Source organism: Chelonia mydas, chromosome 4 (genome assembly GCF_015237465.2).
Source record: "Chelonia mydas isolate rCheMyd1 chromosome 4, rCheMyd1.pri.v2, whole genome shotgun sequence".
Taxonomy (NCBI): Eukaryota; Metazoa; Chordata; order Testudines; family Cheloniidae; genus Chelonia; species Chelonia mydas.
In genome coordinates this window covers 36,506,482-36,530,154 of record NC_057852.1, presented here as the reverse complement: position 1 = coordinate 36,530,154, position 23,673 = coordinate 36,506,482, and the positions used below count along the sequence as shown (strand labels likewise).

Below are 23,673 nucleotides of genomic sequence, written 5' to 3'. Positions count from 1 at the left end.
TGTTCATGTTTCACCAAACTGGTGCCAATAAAAATGCTAACAAAAAATACTCAGTTGTGGGGATAGCTGAAGGCAACTGGTCAGGAACGTATAAACCAAAACGTTCATAAGGCTGCTTGAATATTACTTGGAGGACCATTAATTGATTAGCAATAAACATAACTTACTGTGCTGGATTTTTGCATCACACAAACAACCACTATTCACTTTATTTATTAGAAAGATAATCTTCATTAGAAGAGACGGTCTCTTAAGATTCTGGTTGTAGCACTGGTGATTTTTAGAATTTTTTCACAGCTTTCATTACATATTGCTGTTCTGGGGCATAGTTTACTATATTTGTAAAAAGCACTTGCACAGTTCACTCAGCCTCCCTTCTCTCACTTCTTTGCAATTTCATTCTGTCAAGGCCTGACACAGTGAAGTGCTGAGGGCTCAAAGTTGCTCAAACTCTCACTGATGTCAAATGACCTCACAAGAGGTGCTCATCACGTGGCAGGATCAGGCCCTTGCTCTCCATTATTAGTGAAAACAAAAAAGGCATGATATGCTTTTTCTCTCCAAAAACCCCAAGCATTTTTTGGGGTGAGGGTGGGGTATTAATAGTTTGTCAAAAGCTGGGAATGGGCGACAGGGGATGATCACTTGATGATTACCTGCTCTGTTCATTCCCTCTGAAGCATCTGGCATTGGCCACTGTCAGAAGACAGGATACTGGGCTAGACGGACCTTTGGTCTGACCCTGTATGGCTGTTCTTATGTAGTAATCCGTCAAAATCCCTCATGTAAAGCCTGATTCAATGCTTGCTGAAGTCAATGGAAAGATTCTCAGTGACTTCAGTGGTCAATGGATCGGGCCCATATTCATATTCTTCTGACTGGCTGAATTTGAATGGTTATAACAATTTTTTTAAATACTAGATTGTAATGAAGTATTATTCAACTCCAAGTTAAGCATTAGCTCAAGCAGCTGGGACCTCAGTTATTCTCTCTCTGTTTTTCTGACCCTCATAGTACATATCAATGGATTAGGTTACTCACCCTGAATGAATAGGGCTTGAAGAAAGCGCCACATTGTCCAAATTTTCAGTGCCCCAGCTTAAGCGATACGAATTCCTTTCAGCTTCCTTGGCCAGAGTTGATACCTGGGCATGCGAAAGAACTCTTATTTAATTTGTATTTTCATATTTAAAAGCAATGAGCCAAACGAACCATAAGTAAGAGTTATTTTTGTATAGCAGGGCTGCAAATGATTAACACTTTAAAAAAGGCAACAAATAAAAATGAGCAATAATGACATCAAAGTATTACAAGCATCTTATTGTAACATCTTGTGCTTTTTCTAAACAACCACAAATATTACTGGCCCCAGTGAACAGGAATACTGGGAGAGACCAGATTTACCCCTCTTTCAATAATTTGATTGTCTCTTCAAAAATCTTCTCTCTGAATAGTGGACCAGATCCTCAGCTGGTGTAAATCAGCAAAGCTCCTTCGATTTCATTTACAGCAATTCAACATTTGACCCCATGCCTATTAACATTGCTAAAAAATCAAATACAATGGAAAGCCCTATAAAGATGTACTGTAGATGCATTCACACATTTCTGGTTCATACAGAATATATTTTAGTATTATACAATAAGCTAGTTCATTTAATAGCAGTTTGAAATTAGACAAGTTTATGGTAATATTAATACTGCAGCACACATTACGTTGTACAGTTAACAGACTCCACACAGGGATTCTTTTTCATATTTCCAAAATTGAATGTTTAAAATAAATGCATATTGTGCAACTGATCAGTAAGATAAAGAGAAAGGTCTTACCTGGTGGCTGGGTATTATGACTGTATCATCAATCATGGCACTGTCCCTCAGGTAGGAGGCATGGCTCAACGTGTGGGACCTGTCTGAACTGAAGGACCGCAGGCTGGTAGGTTGGCAGGATGCCATGGCAATATATCAGCAGTAGAGAAGGTATTGTGAAAATGGGATGATGGACCAAGCGGAAGAGTGAAAAAAGCGTGCTATTAGCAAATATAATGCAACTTCCAGGGGAAGTATAAAATAGAGTCTTGTGGGTCTCTGATTGAGCACTGAACCAAAGTCTTTTGACTGACTCCCCTCATTTAATTAAAAGGAGAACGCAAGAGACTAAACTATATCATAATCTACTTTATTTTCTATCCACCAATGCTTTAAATTAGCTATGTGACTTAATTCCTTCCTTTATACTAAACAGGAACTCCTGCTGAGGCTCTTTGAACAAGTTCTCTCTCCTGCTCCATAATACAAGTGAACTGTCTAGGAAAAAATAGATGCAAATATCTGACAAGAAGCGAAATGAGTCCCTCTGAAGTTTCATTCTGATCCATTCTCTCTGACTCAAATTATAAATGAGTAAGGTTCAGTTTTGTCCCCTGGAAGGTACACAGCAAGGTGAACTGTGGACAGCCACATGCTTCCTGTGTAAAACAAAGTGCCTCCTGCATGCCTGCAGCATCTCTAAAACAGCAATTCAAAATGTGAGCACAGGTTCCTTTGTACGTACACACAGCAATACAGAAAACTGGTTGCTGTAGCAATGAGAGATGCAAGGCAATAATAAGCTGCTTCCAAGCGCCCAGCTCAGAACTTAATTGCAATATCTGCTAGCTCAAAACAAAATCCAAAAAAGCAAAACAAAACAAAGATACCCTAGCACACAAAGACATATCGAGCTAATATGGAGGTTCTGCCTCACAGTACTATTAATTTTGCCCTTTACATATTAAAAACAGTAAATACAGGATTTTTTGGGGGGATTTTTTTTTGCAAAAAATCAACAGCTCAAACCCCTTCAGATTTTACAGGTATCATGTATATTCATGTAGGTGTACTTCTTGTTATTATTCTATGTAGCTAAGGACACATTACATGTAAGTTTAGGAACTAGCTATGGTCTCATGGATTGCACTTGCGTGGGTACTGTCCATGATAATGTAGAAACATTAGAACACTGGATCTGCCGAACTGGATTAGACCAGTGGGCCACTTAGCCCAATAAACTTTCTGACAATGGTTAGTACCAGATGCTTCAGAGGAAGATGGAAGAAACCCCATAACGGATAGTTTTGAAATAACATGCCCGTACGGGAAGCTTCCTTCTACTCCTGGTTGGTTAGTGGTTAATTTACATCTGTCTCTATTAATCAGAGCTCTACTCTAATTAATTGTGGATGTACCATAAGAATTCAATATATTTGTAGGTTTAAAATGGGATAATTTATTTTCAAGTATTTTAAATATTAAGTGTGCATTATATACATTAGATTGAAGTAAGTACTATTAAATGTAAACGTATTGGAAGTCAGACAAAAATAGTGCAGCAACAGCTCCTGTTCAATGACACTGTATATAATTACATTCATCCAATCGGTTCGTGCAGTATCTGTATTTTACAAATAAATGGACTGGCGCATTTACATTAGAGATACATAAAATTAAAAGAGCTACCAATGCCCTTCCTTTGCATGTCTGCCATATTGAATGGATTGTACAAAATTGATCGTAACAAAGATGATGAAAATATTACATGAATATCAGCCTTGGAAAACTGCCATGAAAATTAGTGCAGAATACCTTCTCACCCACTCTGACCAGGATAATGATGGTGAAAAAACGAATGATATTTCATTTGCACGTCATCAAATATTACTCACCCCGATGAGTGGGCAAACAGAATTGAGCAAGGGTGATATATGGCATTTTGCAGATATTATACGTTCCCTGGATGAAATTCTGACTCCACCAAAGGCAGTGGCAATGGCAAAACATCCATTGACTCCAATGGGGCTAGGATTTCATGCATTTTAGTCCATGTATAACTTGTTTTAAATAAAATGTACTGTATAAAGCCTTGGTTGTAGGTCATTTTGAATAGACAAAGTATGTTACTTTGGCAGATATTTTGTAGTGCTACACCTTGTTTTCCATAATAACATTACTTCAGTAAATATTCATTCCTATATCAGAAATTAAACATCAGTAGCAGACCCTATTTTTTACCACTATCCTTTACTTGCTTTAATGCTTGAAACATTCACAGCTGATTTACAGTGCCATCCAGATCATAGGTCCTGCTGTTCAGCTAACGTGAGGTTTCAGCAGACCACTACTGATTGAAACGAAACATGTACTAGGCTCTACTGCTAGTCTCTAAGGGTATGTCTACGCTGTGGCTTGGATCTAGCCTCCCAGCCTGGGTAGATCGACTTCCGCTAGTGGGGCTCGAAGTAGCATACAAAAATAACAACGTAGATGTTGCCGCTCAGCTGGCAGCTTGAGCTCTCAAGCCCTGCCAACCCCTGAGTCTGAGCTTGGCTGACTAGCCTGAGTCTCCACTGGAGCTGCAATGTCCACACTTTTATTTTTAGAGCATTTGCCCAAGCCCCACTAGTGTGAGTCTGTCTACCTGGGTTGGGAGGCTCCTAGCTGCAGCAGAGACATATCCTGCAGTGATTTGGTCCTCTTTCTCCTGTGGTTAGGAGACATTACTATTACAAGCACTACAATTTGCCCACAACATGCCCAGTGAATGGTACATGTTCATAAATACATGCCCAGTACATTGAAGGTATGGACATTATTAAGAGACATGATAGTTACAAAAATGTGACTGAGGTCTGTGATGAATTAGGAGTATAACATTTCCATTAAAATTTGGTTTAAGACAAATACTGAAATGGCATTCCTCATTTTCTCTGGATTATATCAGTTGCATACATAAGGAACAACCTGATTGCTAAAGCATCTGGTGCTGAGGTACACTAAGTGGTGTAAACCTAGAACCAAGGGTGCTTATGGGAACCAAGACCTCATTATTAATGGGAAGCGGTGTTGAACAGAACTGATTAAGAGACACGTACACTAATTATTATTTTTGGTAAGCTTTTAGGAATATTGTCACATAAAGTTACACTAAATAAGAGGCAAGATACTCTAGGAAATCTACTAAAACATAGACTCTCTGCATGGGTTGTTCAGATAATGTTGCCAAATTCACGACTGCAGGATGCACTGGATCACTGGGACTCCATTCACCCCACTAGTGACCAATTGAGAGGATAAATGTAGCACTTACCACTGGTGACACCTGGTGTGGGAAATACAAAATGTTTTCTGTTGCCTGAGCACTCTGTGAAAATTACTCGAGCCCCCTGCAACTTTATATAAACCAGTCTTGGAAACATTCCCTAATAGATCCCCACTTATGGATAGAAATCTTTCCCATCTGACATGGCAGATACGTTTGAGTTAAGTTGAGGAGTGGAGGTCATACACCAAATCTCAAACCTGAGCCTTTCCTGAACCTAGGTTAGCTGACAGATCATTATATGCTACTATATACCAGGTCATCTTTCTTGTCTGAGAATATACCTAACTCCAATAGCAATGCCATTCATTTGGCCCTGTGAAAAACAACAACTCCAGTACATAAGTCTCCTAGACCCATCAGCAGGCCTGCAAAATGGATGGATAGTGATCGGTGTTGCACAAGTGTACTGGGGATGACACTGTTTACAGGCTGTGTAATACCTACCTGGGCATAGTGCTAATGAAAGCATATTAAAAAGAATAATGGGGAGAGAGAAATAATAAACAGGGAATAAGGTTACAAAAGAAAAATATAAGCTTTTTAAATATAATTTTAAATGCATAATAATACATGAAAATGGGCAGCTTAAATGATTTGCTGTGCTGCATTTGTTAGAGCAGAAAAAAAATGAAATCTCTATTGCATTGCATCATCTCTGATTCAGGTACTGCAGCAAAGCAACTTTATTTGGGCAGTGTTAGAGGTAATTCCCATGAATATGACCTTAGTGTATTAGTGAAAGAGCAGCATAAAGATGGACATGGGAAAATGCACATTTTTGTTTGATTCTTCTTCCTGAATGTCCTTTTGCTGCATTTCAGTTTAAACAGATCTGCTACAGGACCAGGAAATAATTTTCATATTGCAAACAGTGGGCCAGATTTTTGTCTCAACTATGCTAGTGTAAATCCCCTGAGATCTATGCATGTACTCAAGATTAACACTGACATAAATGAGAACTGAATCTAGCCCAGCATCAATCTATGTGAGCCTTCTTATACACCTCATTGAAAATCAAGACGAAAAAAAATCATCACCACCAGCAGATTATTATTAAAGCTTTTTGATTTTTTTAACCACTGTGTTGTAGGATTCTTTGGATTTACTGGAGCAGCAAAGGTTCCAAGTTTGGAAGGCCTAAATGCTTAGGGGTTTAGATATCTTATGACACAATCTGAGTCATTTCCTGGCTTCTTTTGTTCCAAGAGTGATCCTAAGACCATTTAAGTCAACTGAAACAACTCTACTGATTTCACTGGGCTTTGGATCAGATCCTATTTGGTGCTGGAATAACATACTACATTGGACAGTGGCATGGGTTGCAATTTGTGTGGCCAAAATCTTGACACAGACAGTATTGAAGGAAATACCACCTCTGAATGCACTAGATTTGGAAATGACATGAACAATTTATACTAGACACTGTAATTTTCAAACCTAAATGCCTAATCTTCGACACCCATTTTCCGCTTTGGGCACTTAACTCTGAATTAGAAATGTGGATGTCTGTCTGTCAGTTTGGGGACCTGATTATGCATTGATGCTCACTAGTTAAATACTGAAGTTTGAAAACTGGGCCCTGTATTGTAATGTAGATTACACTGACTTGATGTGAATTACAATAAACCCTTTCAAAGTGTAAAGGGCTATTACTCTTTTTGATTTTGGTTTTACAATATAATGGTACACTTCCCTAAGCACTAGCACACCCCAGCTACAACACCCGTCTGTGCAAGATAGCCCCAGTGAGGTTTCTCCTTCTGTGCTGTGGCTGGTAACACAGGCTAGAAAGGAGCATCCTACTGAAGCACTAAAATATCTCAGCCAACTATTCCCTAACTCTGAGCCACCTGTTCTGTGCCAACTGGAGGTTAGGATAACTCTTTGACACTGCCACATAGCCAATATCACTCCTCCTTTCTGTGGGTAAAACAAGGAAGGATGGTACATTGCTTTTATTCTCAAACCATGCCCTTGGTTAACACCCTACCATGAATCATGGACAGACTTTTCCTTAAGCCCTCTGAGCTGTTAGGACCATGTACAGTATTAGCGTACAAGAGAATTAGGTCACTGCCAGTTGTAAACTTTTTTCCCCAGTACCAAATATATTTGGTTCCTGGTAGTTTTCTTCTCATGACTTTCTTTTGACTACTCCTTTCTTCTAAGAAGTGACAATAATTATAGAAATGAGAGAGAATAGGCATATCACATAGCTATTTTGAATTAAAGACATTGAGAAGGTCTGTGCAGAGAGCTTAACTATTCAACAAAATTATGCTCTAACTCATCATACAAGCATATAATTTTCAGGTAAAATACCTGTCAGATCGGCCTCCTTCCAAGCTGTACCTCAGATAGTTCATACCATCTAGGAACTGGCTGCTGGGCAAAGAGTCATCACCTAGCTCTTTCAAGTCCTCTGGCCTAAGGTATTCTCCTCCATCTCCAGTCATTGTGTCATCACCTTGAAACAAAACACAATCCACACAGATCAGTAAACTCACAAGTCCCACATTATTTACAGATTGGGGTAGCATGTCAGCGGGATGGCACAAATAACTGGAAGGTAATTCCCACACACACCACACTGCAAATTACGAGCAATTAATATACACTGACAAAACCGGCACATCAAGCAGGATAAAGCCCACATCAAAATCAAGATGAGTAAGCAATCGGTTTTTGTCCTCCATCTTTTGCCATTTTACAGATTTTCTGAAGGACTAATTTCTGTATCATTCTGTAGATTACCTTTTAGTTTGGTTCCTGTAACGCTGATGCCAGCCAGCTACCAAGGTGGTAGGTGTCAGCTAAAAACTGGCACGCTCACAGCTGGAAGCCAGGCCAATTCACTTGTGTATTGGTATAGGTCAGAGGTGGGCAAACTACGGACTGCGGGCCACATCCAGCCTGCGGGACCATCCTGCCCGGCCCCTGAGCTCCCGGCTGGGGAGGCTAGCCCCTGGTCCCTCCCCTGCAGCAACGCCGCTGTGCCGCGCTGCCAGCACTCTGGCCCGCCACTCCTCATGGTCAGTGCGGGCGGCGTGGCTGGCTCCAGCGGGGCTGCGAGCTCCTGCTGCTCTGAGCAGCATGGTAAGGGGGTGGGGGGAGGGGTTTGGATAAGGGGCAGGGAGTCCCAGGGGGCAGTCAGGGGACAGGGGACGGTCGGATGGGGCGGAGGTTCTGGGGGGGGGGCAGTCAGGGGACAGGGAGGGTTGGATAGGCATGGGAGTCCCAGAGGGGGGCTGGTGGGGGTGTGGATGGGGTCAGGGCACTCAGGGAGCAGGGCAGGTTGGATATGGGGTGGGGTCCTGGGGGGGCCTGTCAGGGAGCAGGGGTGTGGATAGGGGTCAGGGCACTCAGGTAACAGGGCGGGTTGGATACTGGGTGGGGTCCCGGGGGGCCTGTCAGGGGGCAGGGGTGTGGATAGGGGTCGGGGCAGTGAGGGAATGGGGAACAGGGCAGTTGGACAGGGAGTGGGGTCCCGGGGGGGCAGTTAGGGGCGGGAGGTCCCAGGAGGGGGCGGTCAGGGGACAAGGAGCAGGGGGGTTGGATGGGTTGGAGGTTCTGAGGGGGGCAGTCAGGGGGCAGATAGGGGGCAGGGTCCAGGCTGTTTGGGGAGGCTCAGCCTTCCCTACCCGGCCCTCCATACAGTTTTGCAAACCCAGTGTGGCCCTCAGGCCAAAAAGTTTGCCCACCCCTGGTATAGATCAAAGTGGTTGTTAAATAGATTCAAATGTGTTTGGTGTTTAAACCTCATGAAAACTAATGGGATGTTGCATGCGTAGTTATCACTTATCTGAATACTGTTAGAATGTAGTATCACACATTGACATTGTATATCCCTATATCTAAGTGACTCACCAAACAGAAAGAAGCCGTGTAATGCAAATGAAGGACAGTAACAGGAAGGTGCTAATTATTGCGCTTTGCAAAGCAAATGGTCATTATGTATCATGATCAGAGATCAAAGACCCTAAATGCATTCCCTTCTCTCCATCATCAAAGAAAGAGCACACTTGGTTAGACCTGTCAAGTTGTTTTTCTATGAGACACAGGAAAAAATTAGAAAAGGAGTACTTGTGGCACCTTAGAGACTAACCAATTTATTTGAGCATAAGCTTTCGTGAGCTACAACTCATCCGATGAAGTGAGCTGTAGCTCACGAAAGCTTATGCTCAAATAAATTGGTTAGTCTCTAAGGTGCCACAAGTATTCCTTTTCTTTTTGCGAATACAGACTAACACGGCTGTTACTCTGAAACCTGTCAGGAAAAAATTATTCATCTCTGAACTGTTTGGATTCTAACAGGGCAGAATAACTGAACAAGACGACAGATATTCCAGAATTCCTTTATGTAGCCCTAATAGACTTTTGGGAAACTGGGAGACTACTACATCTCCAAGACCTTTTGAAATTATAGACCAATGGTGCTCAAACTTTTGCACCCTCCCTTACCAGTAATGGAATCCATCCATGCCCACCTCCCCCATGACTGAACAGTCAAGGCTTCCCCAGCAGCTGAAGGCAGAGCTGGAGGTGGAACTGGAGATGGGGGAGGAACTGGGACGAGAGGCAGACCTGCCCAGGAGGCGGAGTGGAGCAACAACTGGGGTCAGAGCTGGGCTGGGGAGGAAGAGGGAGGGAGGAGCTGGACCTGGAGGCAGAACAGGACTGGGGACTGACCAGGGTTAGCGGAGGAGCGAGGCTAGGGGCATAGCTGATCTGAGGGCAGAGAAGGGCTGGAAGCGAGGTGCTTCTTTCCTGCCCTCCCCCACCGTGGGGGCTGGCCCTGACCCTCTTGTGTGCCCCCCATGGGGGTGCCCCACAGTTTGGGGACTACTGTTACAGACTATGACTCACCTGTACATATATTTTTACCTGCTTTAACCTCTCCGTAACTCTCAATCCTTTTTCTTATCTAACTTTTAGTTAGTTTACTATAGAATGGGTTACCATCATTGTCTTTGGAGTGAGGTCTAGGATGCAAATCTACCCAGGTGAGTGATTTGTCTCTTGGGACTGGATGAAACCAGAATATTTTGTGATTTTTGGTGTAAGTGACCATTTATCACATAGTCCAGCTTCCCTGGGTGGCCAGATAGACTGGCATGTTTAAGGGGACTGTCTGTGACTCTATTATAAGAATACTGTAGTACTCTGGGAGTTCACATTGGTTACTGGCTTGGTGAAGTCTAATCACAGAACATACCATTAGTTTGGGTTGTCGGCCCTGCTTCTGATAATCTGACCTGAAATAGGCAATCAGGGTCGTAAGCCACTCCAGACAGTGTGACAGTTCCTTTATCCACAGCTACATTAGATGCTTGGACTGACAGTGGATGCTGAGACAATTTCTCTTTTGATTGCAAACTGTTGGTTTCAACTCAGAAAGGTACATTTTTTGGCCCTGTGCCTGACAGGTACAAGTCAGTCCTCATTTGAATTCTCAGACATTCAAACTGCACTCCAAAGGACATTGTGTCAGTCCTGACAACAAGCATCCTTGCATGGTCACCCGTAAGATTCAATTTTTTAAAACACGGTAACTGATACTCAGAAGCTCCATGCCCATTTGCCATAAATTGGAAATACAATCACACAGGCGGTGAAAAAATGAACCAGGAGCAACTACTCATCATAAAAAATAGTTCACCGAAGGTGAAATCAAAACCTAAATTAGCCCCCATTACCACAAGTATTGGCCAGTACCATGCCCATTTCTCTCCCAAAGGCTGGGTAAACAGATGGACCTTACAACATGTCCTGAAAGTGAACAAATTTGTGCTTTTGGGACCAAATGAGGTGTAGAAAGTAGGGTCCCTCACACAGAATGCATGCATGAAGGAATAACTTCTTTTTCTCAGGAGAATCACCATAACTGAACTTACAGCGCTACGTGACACATGGAAGTTTCCCCCCCATTTTTTTTTATAAATTTCCAGTGTGATCCATCTCCATACTGGAGAGAATGGTTTCTGCCAGCCTCAGTGAAGATACTCATTTAACCTGACATCTTTCCATCCTCTTTCCCAACTCCTTAGTGTGGTATTCCATGACTACATTGTGTCCCTGTGTGTTAAATGCAGGCCACAGAGATCCACCATGTTGCCCTCACCAGTAATACCAGTCTACAAATTGCAGAAGTTTCCAAGTTTTCTCATTTCAGAGCTGCACTGGCATCAAATGAAGCAGACGGCAACTCTAATGCCGAGATAGGACCTGCAAAAAATTACCAGTCCTAGCTGTGATACTCCACCTTAATTTGCTCAGCTCCAGAAGCAGCACTGCAGCATTCCAGAGACTACAACTTAATATCAAAGGAGACAGCACTCTTATGCGCTCTGTATTCTGCAATTTTCTTTGAGCTTAGTGAAGTTGCCATGTGGCCTTAGTTTGGATGCCTCTATGATATGCAGTCCAAATATGCAAATCTGATTAGTTTAACAAAGGCAAAGAAGAGAGGAAAATATAGTGACAATGTATTATTGTTAACATCTATCCTCGAGATAATGTGTCATCTTTTCTGCTCAATTTAACTAGAACAGCAGGCTAAATGAACACTGCTTAATCATAAATACAGAAATGCTGGTATTTGTTTTCATAAAGAGCTTAACGTTTGATTTCAGTTGAACTTTTCTAGCTTGGTCAAGCATTATTTCCAGCTGTTAAATAAAAACATTTGAAAATTTGACATCCAAAAACAAATAAAATCAGCGTTTTTATAATCTGTCTATCTCCATCTAATCTATACGCACACCTAAATCTTTAAAGGGTAACTACAAAGTCTTTTAAAACGCCATCTGTAATACTGAAAGAAAAAGAGTCTGGGCATTGTTTCACAGAAAACAAGAGAATGCATTTAATTGTTGCATATTTCCGGTCTTTTGTCAAACAATGCTTCCTGAGAATGTGACAATATAAACCACAGGACTTACTTAAACCTTGGAAGATATCAAGGGAAACCTGTTTAAAAGGAATTTCAAATGATTTTTCAAATAAACTAAAAACTTACAATCATGCCAAGCATTCCATCCATAATGGAAACAAAGGCAAAACCTTACCAGCTTTCATCCCCCTAGCATCCTTTCCAAAATATGACCCTTCTCCATACTCATTCAAACTTTGGTGTCTGAGCTGCAACTGCCAACAGTGGTACCAATTAGTTCTAATTGTTTAGGGTGGACATCTGTACACTGTGAACAATAATGAGACCATTAACAAATTTCACAATGGCCAATGAACAGCTGACCTAGCCTATCCTTGAAGCAGTGACCTTGAGGGGCAAGGCACCATGACCAATCCCTTGAGTCATCCCATCTCTTTTATCACAACACCAAGGGCATGTCTACTATGTTCCAGTGTTCCAACAGCCAGACTATGGGTGTGTGAATAGCAATAGAAACCAAAGTTCTGTGCTGTAATTCCCCTGTGTGGATGCTGCGGGCATGAAAGAAAAGGTTCTTAATTCGCATTAAAGTAGTCCTCTTCAAACAGGACTACATTAATGAGAACTAGGAACCTTTTAGTTTATGCCCACAGCACCATATGGGGGAGCTACTGCACAGTATTTTAGTGCGTATTGTTATTCACACACCCCATAGTCTGGCTGTTGGAACTGTGGGACAGTGTAGATATGCCCTTAATAACAATGAAAGAATACTGTGGCCTAGAGTATAAGCAAATAAAAATTATTTAATTTAGCATATCTAACTGCAGTCTATAGATTAACTTAAAGCAACTTCTCATACAGTTGAGATTACCTGAATGTGTTAACTCATGGCAGGAGGATTACAGGTATGCAAAGAGAGTTACTTAATTGTATGTAATAAATAGACATTCCATCTTACACATCAGTATTATTAATATATATAACACCACCTGTGGGCCACGATCAGGACTGATGTCTAATTGTGATACACAAAAAGACAGACTCAGGAGAGCTTGATGTTCAGGTGACCATGAGTGCATTTCCACAGAAAAATCACCTCAGATGGTAGTTTTGTAGCCGTATAAAAACTGCCCTGTTTTATCATGTTAGAAATGATTAATCTGACCTACCAGCCTTTTCTATTAAGTTGTGCCATCATGTTACCTGTCAAATTAACAACATTTAATTTACACCACTTATTAAGCAAATCATGATGCACTGACCAGTTGACACTGGTGCTTCATGATCTGTGCTGGCTGCCTATTAACTTGTAGGAGGAGTTCAGTGGGTCAGCTTTCACAGCTGAGGCCCTAAATTGTGGCCCTGATTACTTGAGAGATTCTCTCTCTGCACATGAGATCAATACTGTTAGAATCAGCAGATGCACTTGATCATGACTAATCCAGTAAGACCCCCATTCTGACTGAGGCCTCTGAACACTATTTAATTACAAATTAATAAAATAATACATAATTATAATAATACTAGCAGTCTGATGAACTCCCCCCAGGACTTGCAGAGAGACACCCTACCACAGTGGAGGAGTAGGAGGGTAGCTGGCTTAGCCTATGAAGAGAAGCCAGCAGTAGATACTTGTGCCTGTGTGCTTAGTGTTATTAAAAGTGGTGAAGAGTTGACATCATGGTGGTAAACGGGCACGTCACATTAGGTGCAAAGGTCAGCTCTCAAAATGCAGTTCCTAGGAGATTTCTGTCTGTCCAGAGCCTGATGGTGGTGGAGGAATGAGGGGAAATCCCATTGCCAACCATTGTTATAGCCCAGGGGAGAGCAAACTACCGCCCAGCCCCATGGCACAGCAGGGCTAAGGCAGGCTTCCTGCCTGCCCTGGCCCCTCACCGCTCCCGGAAGCAGCCGGCACCACGTCCCTGGGGCCCGTAGGGAGGCGGGGCAGAGGGCTCCATGCACGGCCTTCGCCTGCAGGCACCACCCCCCGCAGCTCCCATTGGCCGGGAATAGCGAACCACGGCCAATGGGAGCTTCAGGGGTGGTACCCATAGGCGAGGGCAGCGCACGGCGGAGCTGCCTGCCCTACCACACGACGAGGAGCCACTGTCGGACATGCTGGCCACTTCCAAACCCCTCCTGCACCCCATCCCCTGCCCTGAGCCCCCTTCTGCACTCAAACCGCTCCAGCCCCTTGCCCTGAGCCTCTTCCTGCACACTGGACCCTCTCCCACACCTCACACTCCCTCCCGCACCCCAACCCCCTGCCACAGCCCTACATTCATAACTCTGCATACAATTTCGCTACCCAGATGTGTCTCTCGGGCCAGAAAGTTTGCCCACCCCTGTTACAGCCACATGAAACTGCTTTCGAACAGGAGTTAAGTAAAAAAGTAATCTCTTTGCCTAAGCCAATAATACTCTGTCATAATCATTCTGATAGTTCTGTGTTTTGTGAACATATATTCAATTTCCTATTTTCAACAAAAAGTCATGCTTACAGCCTACCATTTTTGAATAACCCTATAACAACAGGAGTGTAAACCCGCAATATCACAATTCTTTTAAAAAATAAGGCAACAGATTTCAATTTCAAGTTGCTAAGGCAGTTTCTATAAACAGTAGGGGAAACATCTTGACAGTGCTTTGGGACTAGATTTGGTGCTTGGTTGGGCTAGAATAAAAAGTAAAATGTTTGCTAATAACTTGTGGGTCTTATTAAAACAAAAATAATTTTTATTCTGGTGATTTCACATGTTCAGACACCATTATAATGTGGTTATCAGTGAACAGACTGAAAAGAGAGTGTGTAGAGACCATAGTTCTCTGTCCTTCTCTGGCAAGCCCGGCTGAACATGGAGGCAATACTGTCTAACTGTTATAGGAGACTGGGAATGGGCTCCTATATTCTAATTCCTAATTCTTCTAATGACTTACTGAGTGATAGGGCAAATTATCTAATTACACTGACCCTCCTTATATGTAACTCTAAAATGGGGGTGGATACTTTCCTACCTCGAAGTGTGGCTTAAATCAGTTAACCAACAAAAAAGCACTTTGAGATCCTCAAACGAAAGACACTAAGTGCAATATATCATTATACAGAGAGCAGAATTTGGGAAGCCACATACAGTTCTTAGTTTGGGAATTATGGCTCTGGGAGAAGCATTTAATTAAGGCTTTTAAAACAAGCCAGATCAGCTTGGAATGCATTTTCATTATGGTACCCTGGTCATTATGCCCACATCTTCAGCCAGGACTGGGGCTCTGTGAAATTTTCTCCATGCTACCCTGGAAATTCTCTCTATAAATCAGCTGATTTGGGGGATATGGTATTACTTTTAATGCAATAGGAAAGCTCTAACTCATCACAGTCCCCTCCCAGCAACATAACTGTACTGTGGAAAACAATTGCCGAAGAACTGTTCTTCCAGTCATTTTCCCATAATATTTTCATCAAAGAAGGCCAAAGGGATAAATTAAAAAAGAGAAAGGGGGCTGTGCAAAAAGCTGCCAAAAACTGTTTTTAATGTAAGCTCTTAAAGCTGAATACACTTATGTTAGTTTGCCAAAAACATTGTCTTCCCTTGCTATATATTGGTAAGGTCCACAGGATGCTGTACAGCTCCCTATGTGGGCTGTGCATCTTAGAAGTAACAGGTGGAGACGAGGCAGCTAAGGCAAGTATGAATTTTTTATTCAACTCTGAAGTATCTTTAATGGCAAATATATTAAAGATCATCCCCTGAGAATCTTCTTGGAAACCTTTGATTCCCCAGAGTCAATGCTCCACTCAGTGTATTACACCCATTAAACAATTATCTGCACTGCAATGGGTTTAGCTAATGAATATAACTGCCATAACACAGCTGTAGATTTTTGCATCTTCAGCCAGTTGAAACCCCAAATATTCTACTGCTACTTGATTGTGGATGCACATCACATCATGTCAGCTATATGTCACTCAGAAAAGCACTTACAGAAAGATAGGAAATGGAGCAAATGAAAGTCTGCACGTGCCCCTACTGTCTGGTGAGAAGAGGGTAATCAAGTGCACTAGCCCTAATCTGCCCTCCCGGGATTCTGGGACGAGGAGGATGACTGAAATGTGTCTTCTCCTGAATTAGACCACTGTAAAGTGAATTCTAGTATTTGGCAGGTGGCCAAGCTGTCACCTGACAGAGAATAAACACTGCCTCTTTAGGATGTGAACCAGAATAAAATATTCACAACCCTCCATGCCACAGAAGCTTTGATAAGTAATGGATGCTGACTGAATGGCAGGCTGACAAATCCAAAGTAGGTCTATTGTACAATGCCAAAAAAGGAATAAAGTGCTACAGCAGGGGGCTGCCAACAGAAGAGAGCTCATGTAAGTTGCTCCCAAGCACCAAAAGTTCCTGTTCTACAAGTTTGATCCCATGCCTGTTCCACGCCTCTCCTCCCCTTGGGCCATTCAGTCAGTAGAAGCCTCAGGTGTTAGTAACTCCTTTGTGTGACTCCCAGCAGAGAGATAGAACAGATCCTAAACACAGATTTTGGGCAGGGAATGTCTTAAAAAGACTTGAAGAAGAAATGTCTTCTTTCACCTAGGGAAAAGGGTCACTGAGAGAAGATACGTCCCACCAGAATGTTGCTCTGCCCATACGGATGGAAACAGCTCACTCCAAATCTCATTGATTTTATCCACAAAACAAGAAATTTTATCATAACATGAGGAACTCATGCCAGCTACTGAGTGGAGACAGCTTGGATTAACCAGGCCATCTATAACCCAAATACTTTCACTGACAGAGATTTTGTGGGTACTAGGGTGGAAGGAAAGAAATGGTTCTTTGCCTTGAGCTCAGTGGTACAAAGTATTGTATCATTTGTCCTTCTAAGTTCAAGAGGATAGATAAATGCATGTCTGTCTTTCACTCAACCCCTTTCTTTAAGTACTACACAAGAGAAGCACCAAAAAGGGGATAGGTATTTAGAAATGTGGTCACCCTTTTTAGAGTACTCAAAGGAAGAGAGGTCCCCAGCCAGCAAGCCAATATCTTTAGCCAGCTTCTTTGAATATGAACCTGATCCTGAATAAGTAATGTGTGATGTAGTATGTTAATGTCTTATTGTAACTTTGCCTTAATCCTGTGGAAAAAAGAATTCCATTTTCAGAATCGCTGGTAAGGTCATCTGTTACAATGATTTTAAAGGTATATGTCATAAGTGCCTCTTAATCATTCTCCAGCCTTTTCTTATTGCTATCTTTTCCACTGAATGAAGATGCAGTGAGACCATTTGCGAAAGAGTAGAGTAATCATTCTTGGCTTGAAAGTGAGTTTTTGCTCTGCAAAACAGCTATGGAAAACAGACACTTTCTTATGCAATCAATGTGTTTCTTGTGTTTTGAGTCATGCCTGCTGATTTTACTGGCCAACATATATGGTTATTACTAAAGATGGTCAGGGAAGGTTTCTATTTTCCTGAGAAATGTCATTTTCTGTCAGAAAAAAAAGTTTCAATTGAAATTTTTCAACCAGATCTAGTTATTATTTTTGGCTTGTCTTAGCAATGCAGAGCCAATGCAACTATGGAAGAGAGAGAGATCATCTGCTTCACATGTCAAAAAAAATTCTGACGGCAGAATCTTTATCGCTGACAGTGCGTCATCCAGAAAGAATCCATCCTGACTTTCAAATTTACAACTGAGTTTGTTCTGGCACTTAGAAAAAAAAATATCATTTTACTTGGAAGTCATTAAGAGACTACAAACATGGAACCCAACAACGCCATTTATACAGAGTACTGCACTTTAACACAAATAGCTCTGTCTCAATAGGCCCAAGCAAGAGATCATTTAATAGCTAACCATTTTTTCTTTCACAGCTAGAGTGTGAAATCTAGAATATGGAGATCACTTTGAAATGAGGGGGAGATATTGGCTAAATTTCTCTGCTGGTTTCCCATGCCTATCACAGCATGCACAGAAGAAAGGTATTATTGTATTATTGTTCCCTTCCTGTCAATAAGATTTTAGGAATTAGCTTTGATATACTTACCAAATACTTTCTATGAATGTACATTTCTCTCTCTCTTTCTCATTGAGGCTTTTGACCTGCTTCTGTAAGTCATCCATACTTGGCTACATACAGAAAGCCAAATCTTGTTCTCAGTTATAAAATAGTAAATCCAGGGTAAGTGCATTCATTTCAGTGCAGGTTATCTGGATTTACACTGGTGTAATGCGACAGCAGAATTTGGCCATGTGGCTTTAAAGTATAATGAAGTATTTATAAATTGTGTTTCTTCATTCTAACCAAGATTTTACATCCTCCATCTCCTGCTATTAGATAATTTTGGAAGGCCCTATGTTTTCCACTACGTAATACACAACTCCAATGGAGCTGTGTGCTCTTATGTCAGCAGTGAATTTAGCCCTGACTAGTCTGCTCAACTTCTTTCTCACACACATTAACTAGGCTTGGAAAATTAGATTTTTATTAGTACATGTCATTTCTCCACACACACAAAAACGGTTGAAAAAATATTTCCAGTACTGATAATCAAAATTTACAGATAGGCAAACTAAGAAAAATACTGCTTGAGAACTTATCAGAGTTTAAGGATATGTATTCTGTATATTTTGATGTGAGAAGTTGTGTTTTAAAGCTTTAATTATTTGAATCTCTGTATCTACGGTCTTTAAGCAATTTTTGTCTGACCCTCCCCAATGTCTGACCCATTCCACAATTTCCCACAACTTTGAAAATTTAAATCAGTGATAGAAAAAACTGCTTAAAATAAACACTATGATAAAAAAGTAAAAATCTAATTCTGCCAAGCCTACACATAACCAAATAATACTCCCATTACTTTAATGCTGCTATAGAAGGCACTTGAATATCTGATGTGATTCAGTGAGGAACATTCTTGAGAAGAAGCTACAAAGCAGCATTTTAGCATTGTTTACAGAAAAGGTTATAGAAGGTACTAGGCAACCTTTCAATATGTTTATCACAACGCAATTCCAGGCAGGTGCAGCCATAATGTATTTTGAACAAAGAATATACCTACAGCATTTTATTATATAATTATAATAATCATGTCATAATCAAACTAACATTTGATTATTTCAATTTCTGATGTGAATATAAGTTTGATATATAAAGGTAATTGTGTTGATGTAATATACTTAGATTTCTGCAAGGCATTTGACTTGGATACCACACGACATTTTGATAAAAAAAACTAAAACACAAAATTAACATGGCATATATTAATTGGATTAAAAATTGGCTAACTAATAGGTCTCAAAACGTAATTGTACAGGGAATCATCACTGAGCTTCTAGTGGGTAGCTTCACAGGGATCAGTTCTTGACCCTCGGACATTTAACATTTTTATCAATGACCTGCAAGAGTACATAAAATCATCATTGATAAAGTTTGCAGATGACACAAAGATTGGAGGACTGGTAAATAATGAAAAGTATACATCATTGATACAGAGCTATCTGGATCACTTGGTAAACTGGGCTAAAGTAAACAATGTGTTTTAATATGGTTAACTGTAAATGTATACATCTGGGAACAGAGCGTGTAGGCTATACTTGCAGGATGAGGGACTCTATCCTGGGAAGCAGTGACTCAGAAAAAGATTTGGATGTCATGGTGGATAATCAGCTCAATATGAGTTCCCAGTGCAACACTGTAGACAAACTGGCTAATGCAATCCTTGAATGCATAAATAGGGTAATCTTGAGTAAGGGCAGAGAAGTTATTTCACCTCCATATTTGGCACTGGTGTGACTACTGCTGGAACAGTGCATCCAGTTCTGGTGTTCACAATTCAAGAACGATGTTGATAAATTGGAGAGAGCTCAGAGAAGGGCTACAAGAATGATTAAAGGACTAGAAAATATGCCTTATAGTAATAGACTCAAGGAGCTCAATCTATTTAGTTTAACAAAGAGAAAGTTTAGGGGTGACCAGATCACAGTTTATAAATGGTGGGCAAATATTTGGTAATGGTCTCTTCAGTCTAGCAGACCAAGGTATAACAAAATCCAATGGCTGGACGTTGAAGCTAAACAAATGAAAATTTTTAACATTGAGAGTAATCAACCATTTCAACAATCTACCAAGGGTTGTGGTGGATTCTCTATCACTAGATTTTTTTTAAATCAAGATTTTTTTTTAATAATATGCTTCATTTGAAAAGGAATTATTTTGGGGAAGTTCTTTGGCCTATATTATACAGGAGGTCAGACTAGAAACTAGAGGATCACAATGGTCCCTTCTGTCCTTGAAATATATGAATCTATGAATAATAATATTGCTCTTACATAGAACTTTCGATCCATAAGTGCCATACAAAGGAATGTATCACTATTCCCAATTTACAGATGGGGAAACCGAGGCACAAGAAAGTGAAGTGACTTCCCCAAGATCACACAAATAGGTCAGTGGCAGATCCTGTGATAGAACCCGGGGTTGTTGATTCCCACTTCAGTGCCTAAACAAAACAGTAATACCTCATTAGCTCTTGTCAACTCTTCTTGCATATGGCAATATTGTGGCCATGTTCATTAAATGGTTTGAATATTTCACAAACTCAAGTTTAGTGTATGCTACAAAAACGAATGAAGAAACCTTTTTTATCAGTGCGTTTCTCTTATAAGAAATAGGATTTTCAGTTTATAAATTCCTAGTAAGCCACTTTTCTTTTAATCAGGAATCTGGCAGAATAGGTTATGGATTAACTCTGAGCTTTTATGAAATCTAAAGGCACGTTTTTCTTGTGCTTCAATGATGAGTTACTTCTACAGATTACATGAAATCACTTTATCACTAATCCATGTTCATGAAGGGATATGAAACCCCACTCTCCCATGGTTATTATTACTTTGAGTAAGTATGAAATCCATAGGCCTACTTGAGAGTAAGGGACTACTCTGTGTGAGTACAGATGGAACAATTTGGCCTTTAGTGATTAAAACATGTAGCGATTTAATGCATATTACGGTACATATAGATGTAGAGGACATATGTTACTTTCAGCCTGTATGATTAAGTTATTTCTGTTTTTAGCAATACTTTAGCAAATTCATTATTCTAATGATCCTCTTCTTTAGATGACTCGTATTTGTTGATGTTTAAAAGAATGACACAATGACAACACAAATTTATTTCTAAAGCAAAGATGGGATAGAATCTTTTGTAATTTGTTAGACAGTAAACACTAGGGGTTTATTTTATAATGGTTATTCCTCTTTGGGTGTTGTTATTCTAAGGCTGATTTCTGGGACTATTTCTTCTACACATAAAAAATCATAACCTGGCCTTTTATATTTTCTTATCCCCTTTCCTCAAACAAAAATGAACTTTATTTAATCAATGTCAAAATACAAAATGATGCCATGATCTAGTCCAATGGAAACAGAATTGAGAATTAGGAGTTGCTTTCTCTGACATAAACTCACTGTAGTTTCTTGGTTTAAGTTCTTTTACTTTTCCGCCTCAGTTCCCCTATCTATACAACAGGGATGACAACAGTTAAAATCTCTGTCTCGAGGGAGTTTTGAGCATAAATTAATTACTGTCCGTGGAAACATTTAAACATGTATAGCATTAAAATAAGTGCTAAGTATTTTATTATAATTATTATTACTTTAAGTGGGGCAAAAATAACATATAAGTAATGGCTGCATAGTAATAATGACATTACTCATCAATTATCTGAAGGGAAAAAAAATTCTCTCTTCTCAGTTGTCTAGAATGTCTTGCCTCATCAACATTCATCTTCAAGGACCCAGTCCTGCAAAAGCTTATGCACATGGTTCACTTTACAGCTATGAGTAGCCCCAGTGATTACACATAACATTAAGCACATGTGTAAGTCTTTCCAGGATCAGGGCCTTGATCTGTCTGAACTTCTAGAAAGTGTCTCTCTATTTCTGTAGTATGTACATCACTGATCATATTGTTGGTGCTAAACAAATAGTAATGATAATAAATATGGAGCAACTAATATTAATCTTTAAGAAGCATTCCTTATTTTAGATTACAATTCAATTATGCAACATACTTGATTTCAATCTGGGTTGCAACAAAAAGTCTTTGGTCCTGATATCAAGCTTGTGAGGCAGGTAAACACTCACTGATGCCAATGGATATTTTGCCTGTGTAGGTCTATGTAACGGGGCCCTTTGTGGTAATGTAGTGGGATTTGTTCTTTGATGTAATAGTGTTATCATCTGCAAAAGTTTCCATCTGTCACTCCCTTTGCTCCTTCAGTGCCTCCCTCTCACTGCTCCCTTTCTATCCATTCCACTTTCTATCTTCCACTCATGACTTCACTTTCTGCCATGCTAGCCTGACTTTGGAACTCCCTGGCCTTCTAATGCAAAAGATGACTACCTTTCGTCATTCAAATCTTGCCTAACATTCACTCTTTCTGCCAAACCTATTGATGGCGACCCATCTGAGAGTCATCACATCACATGTGTCTGCATTTCCATCTTTCGCTCTGTTTTATACAACACCAACCACATATTTCCGGTGTTTAAAAATACATGATTCAAACCATGATGTTTATTTAAAAATAAACAGAAACCAATTTAACATACAAACACAAAATACCGAGCCTACTGCCTCTATGTGAATAACAATGTTGCCCTCAGCACCAAACTCTTGCAGATATTCTCAAGAGCAAAAGACCCCCAGTAGGACTCTTGCTGCTAAACGTACAAACTACTGGGTGAAAATTACCAAAGACCAAGTGGGAGCCCAATGGACCCACATACAGTGGAAGCCTCGCGCCATCACTGAGACATTTAAAACCTGAACAATAGCAAACATCCTCCAGGAAACAATCCAGGGAGATGAATGGACTAGATGGCTTTTCTGATTTTACATCATTGACACTGGATATTGCATCTGAATTATTATTCATATATGAATATTATAGTTAATATAATATTACAGTCATAAACAAAACCACTGCTTCACAAGAAAAATACCAAATAAACTCCTCCCATAAATAGACTCCACAGTGGGGCTCTGAAATATTAACTTGCTCAAGTATTCCTGTCATGTTCAACTTTTTAACTATATGATTAAAGTTAGAAGGTTTAGTGTGTCACGTTTATTTATTTATTCAGAAATATATCTTGTCACTGTAATACAGCTAAGGGCAAGATCTGCAAGAACCTTATTGCTAGTCTCTTACAGACAATCCACAATTATGAAAAGGCTGAGTCTCTGTAATAAAAGGTCTCTGTCTTCTGGCCTCCAGCTACTTTAATTTCCTCTTATAGTCACCACCCACAACGACAAGTTTGCATACCCCCAAAATGCTTTTGCCCCCAAGAATGGATTTTATAAGCAGGGTGACATGAAGTGCAACCATTGTGATCATTCTGCTCGGCGATCAGCAGTATGATCACAGAGGCAGCATTGGCATAAATGCTTAGTATAGCGCCTATGCCCTGAGAGGAGATGTAGAAGAGGGCTGATTTCCAGTCTGCCAGCTTTTTGATAAACTCTGTTTGTTGGCTGGTGACAAGAAAACCCAGAATGTTAAGATAATAATCTGGAGGGAATTAGTCATGCCAAAAGGCCACAATAAGTGCTGTCAAATAATGAATGGTA

General features: G+C 40.5%; 1 protein-coding gene across 50 annotated transcripts in view; it reads right to left on the bottom strand.

Annotated features, from left to right (window-relative positions):
* ANK2 (ankyrin 2) overlaps window positions 1–23,673 on the bottom strand; it is a 559,252-nt gene that overhangs the window by 75,820 nt on the left and 459,759 nt on the right. For 40 of the 50 annotated variants that reach the window (XM_043545376.1, XM_043545385.1, XM_043545350.1 and 37 more), the window contains 3 exons: window positions 7,462–7,606; window positions 1,830–1,932; window positions 1,042–1,145 (listed from right to left, as the gene is read on the bottom strand). In XM_043545376.1, the coding sequence (XP_043401311.1) occupies window positions 1,042–1,145; window positions 1,830–1,932; window positions 7,462–7,606 (352 nt within the window). Of the gene's footprint in view, window positions 1–1,041; window positions 1,146–1,829; window positions 1,933–5,583; window positions 5,596–7,461; window positions 7,607–23,673 lie in introns of all 50 variants that reach the window. The other 10 variants (XM_043545358.1, XM_043545363.1, XM_043545370.1 and 7 more) reach the window with 2 other exon arrangements.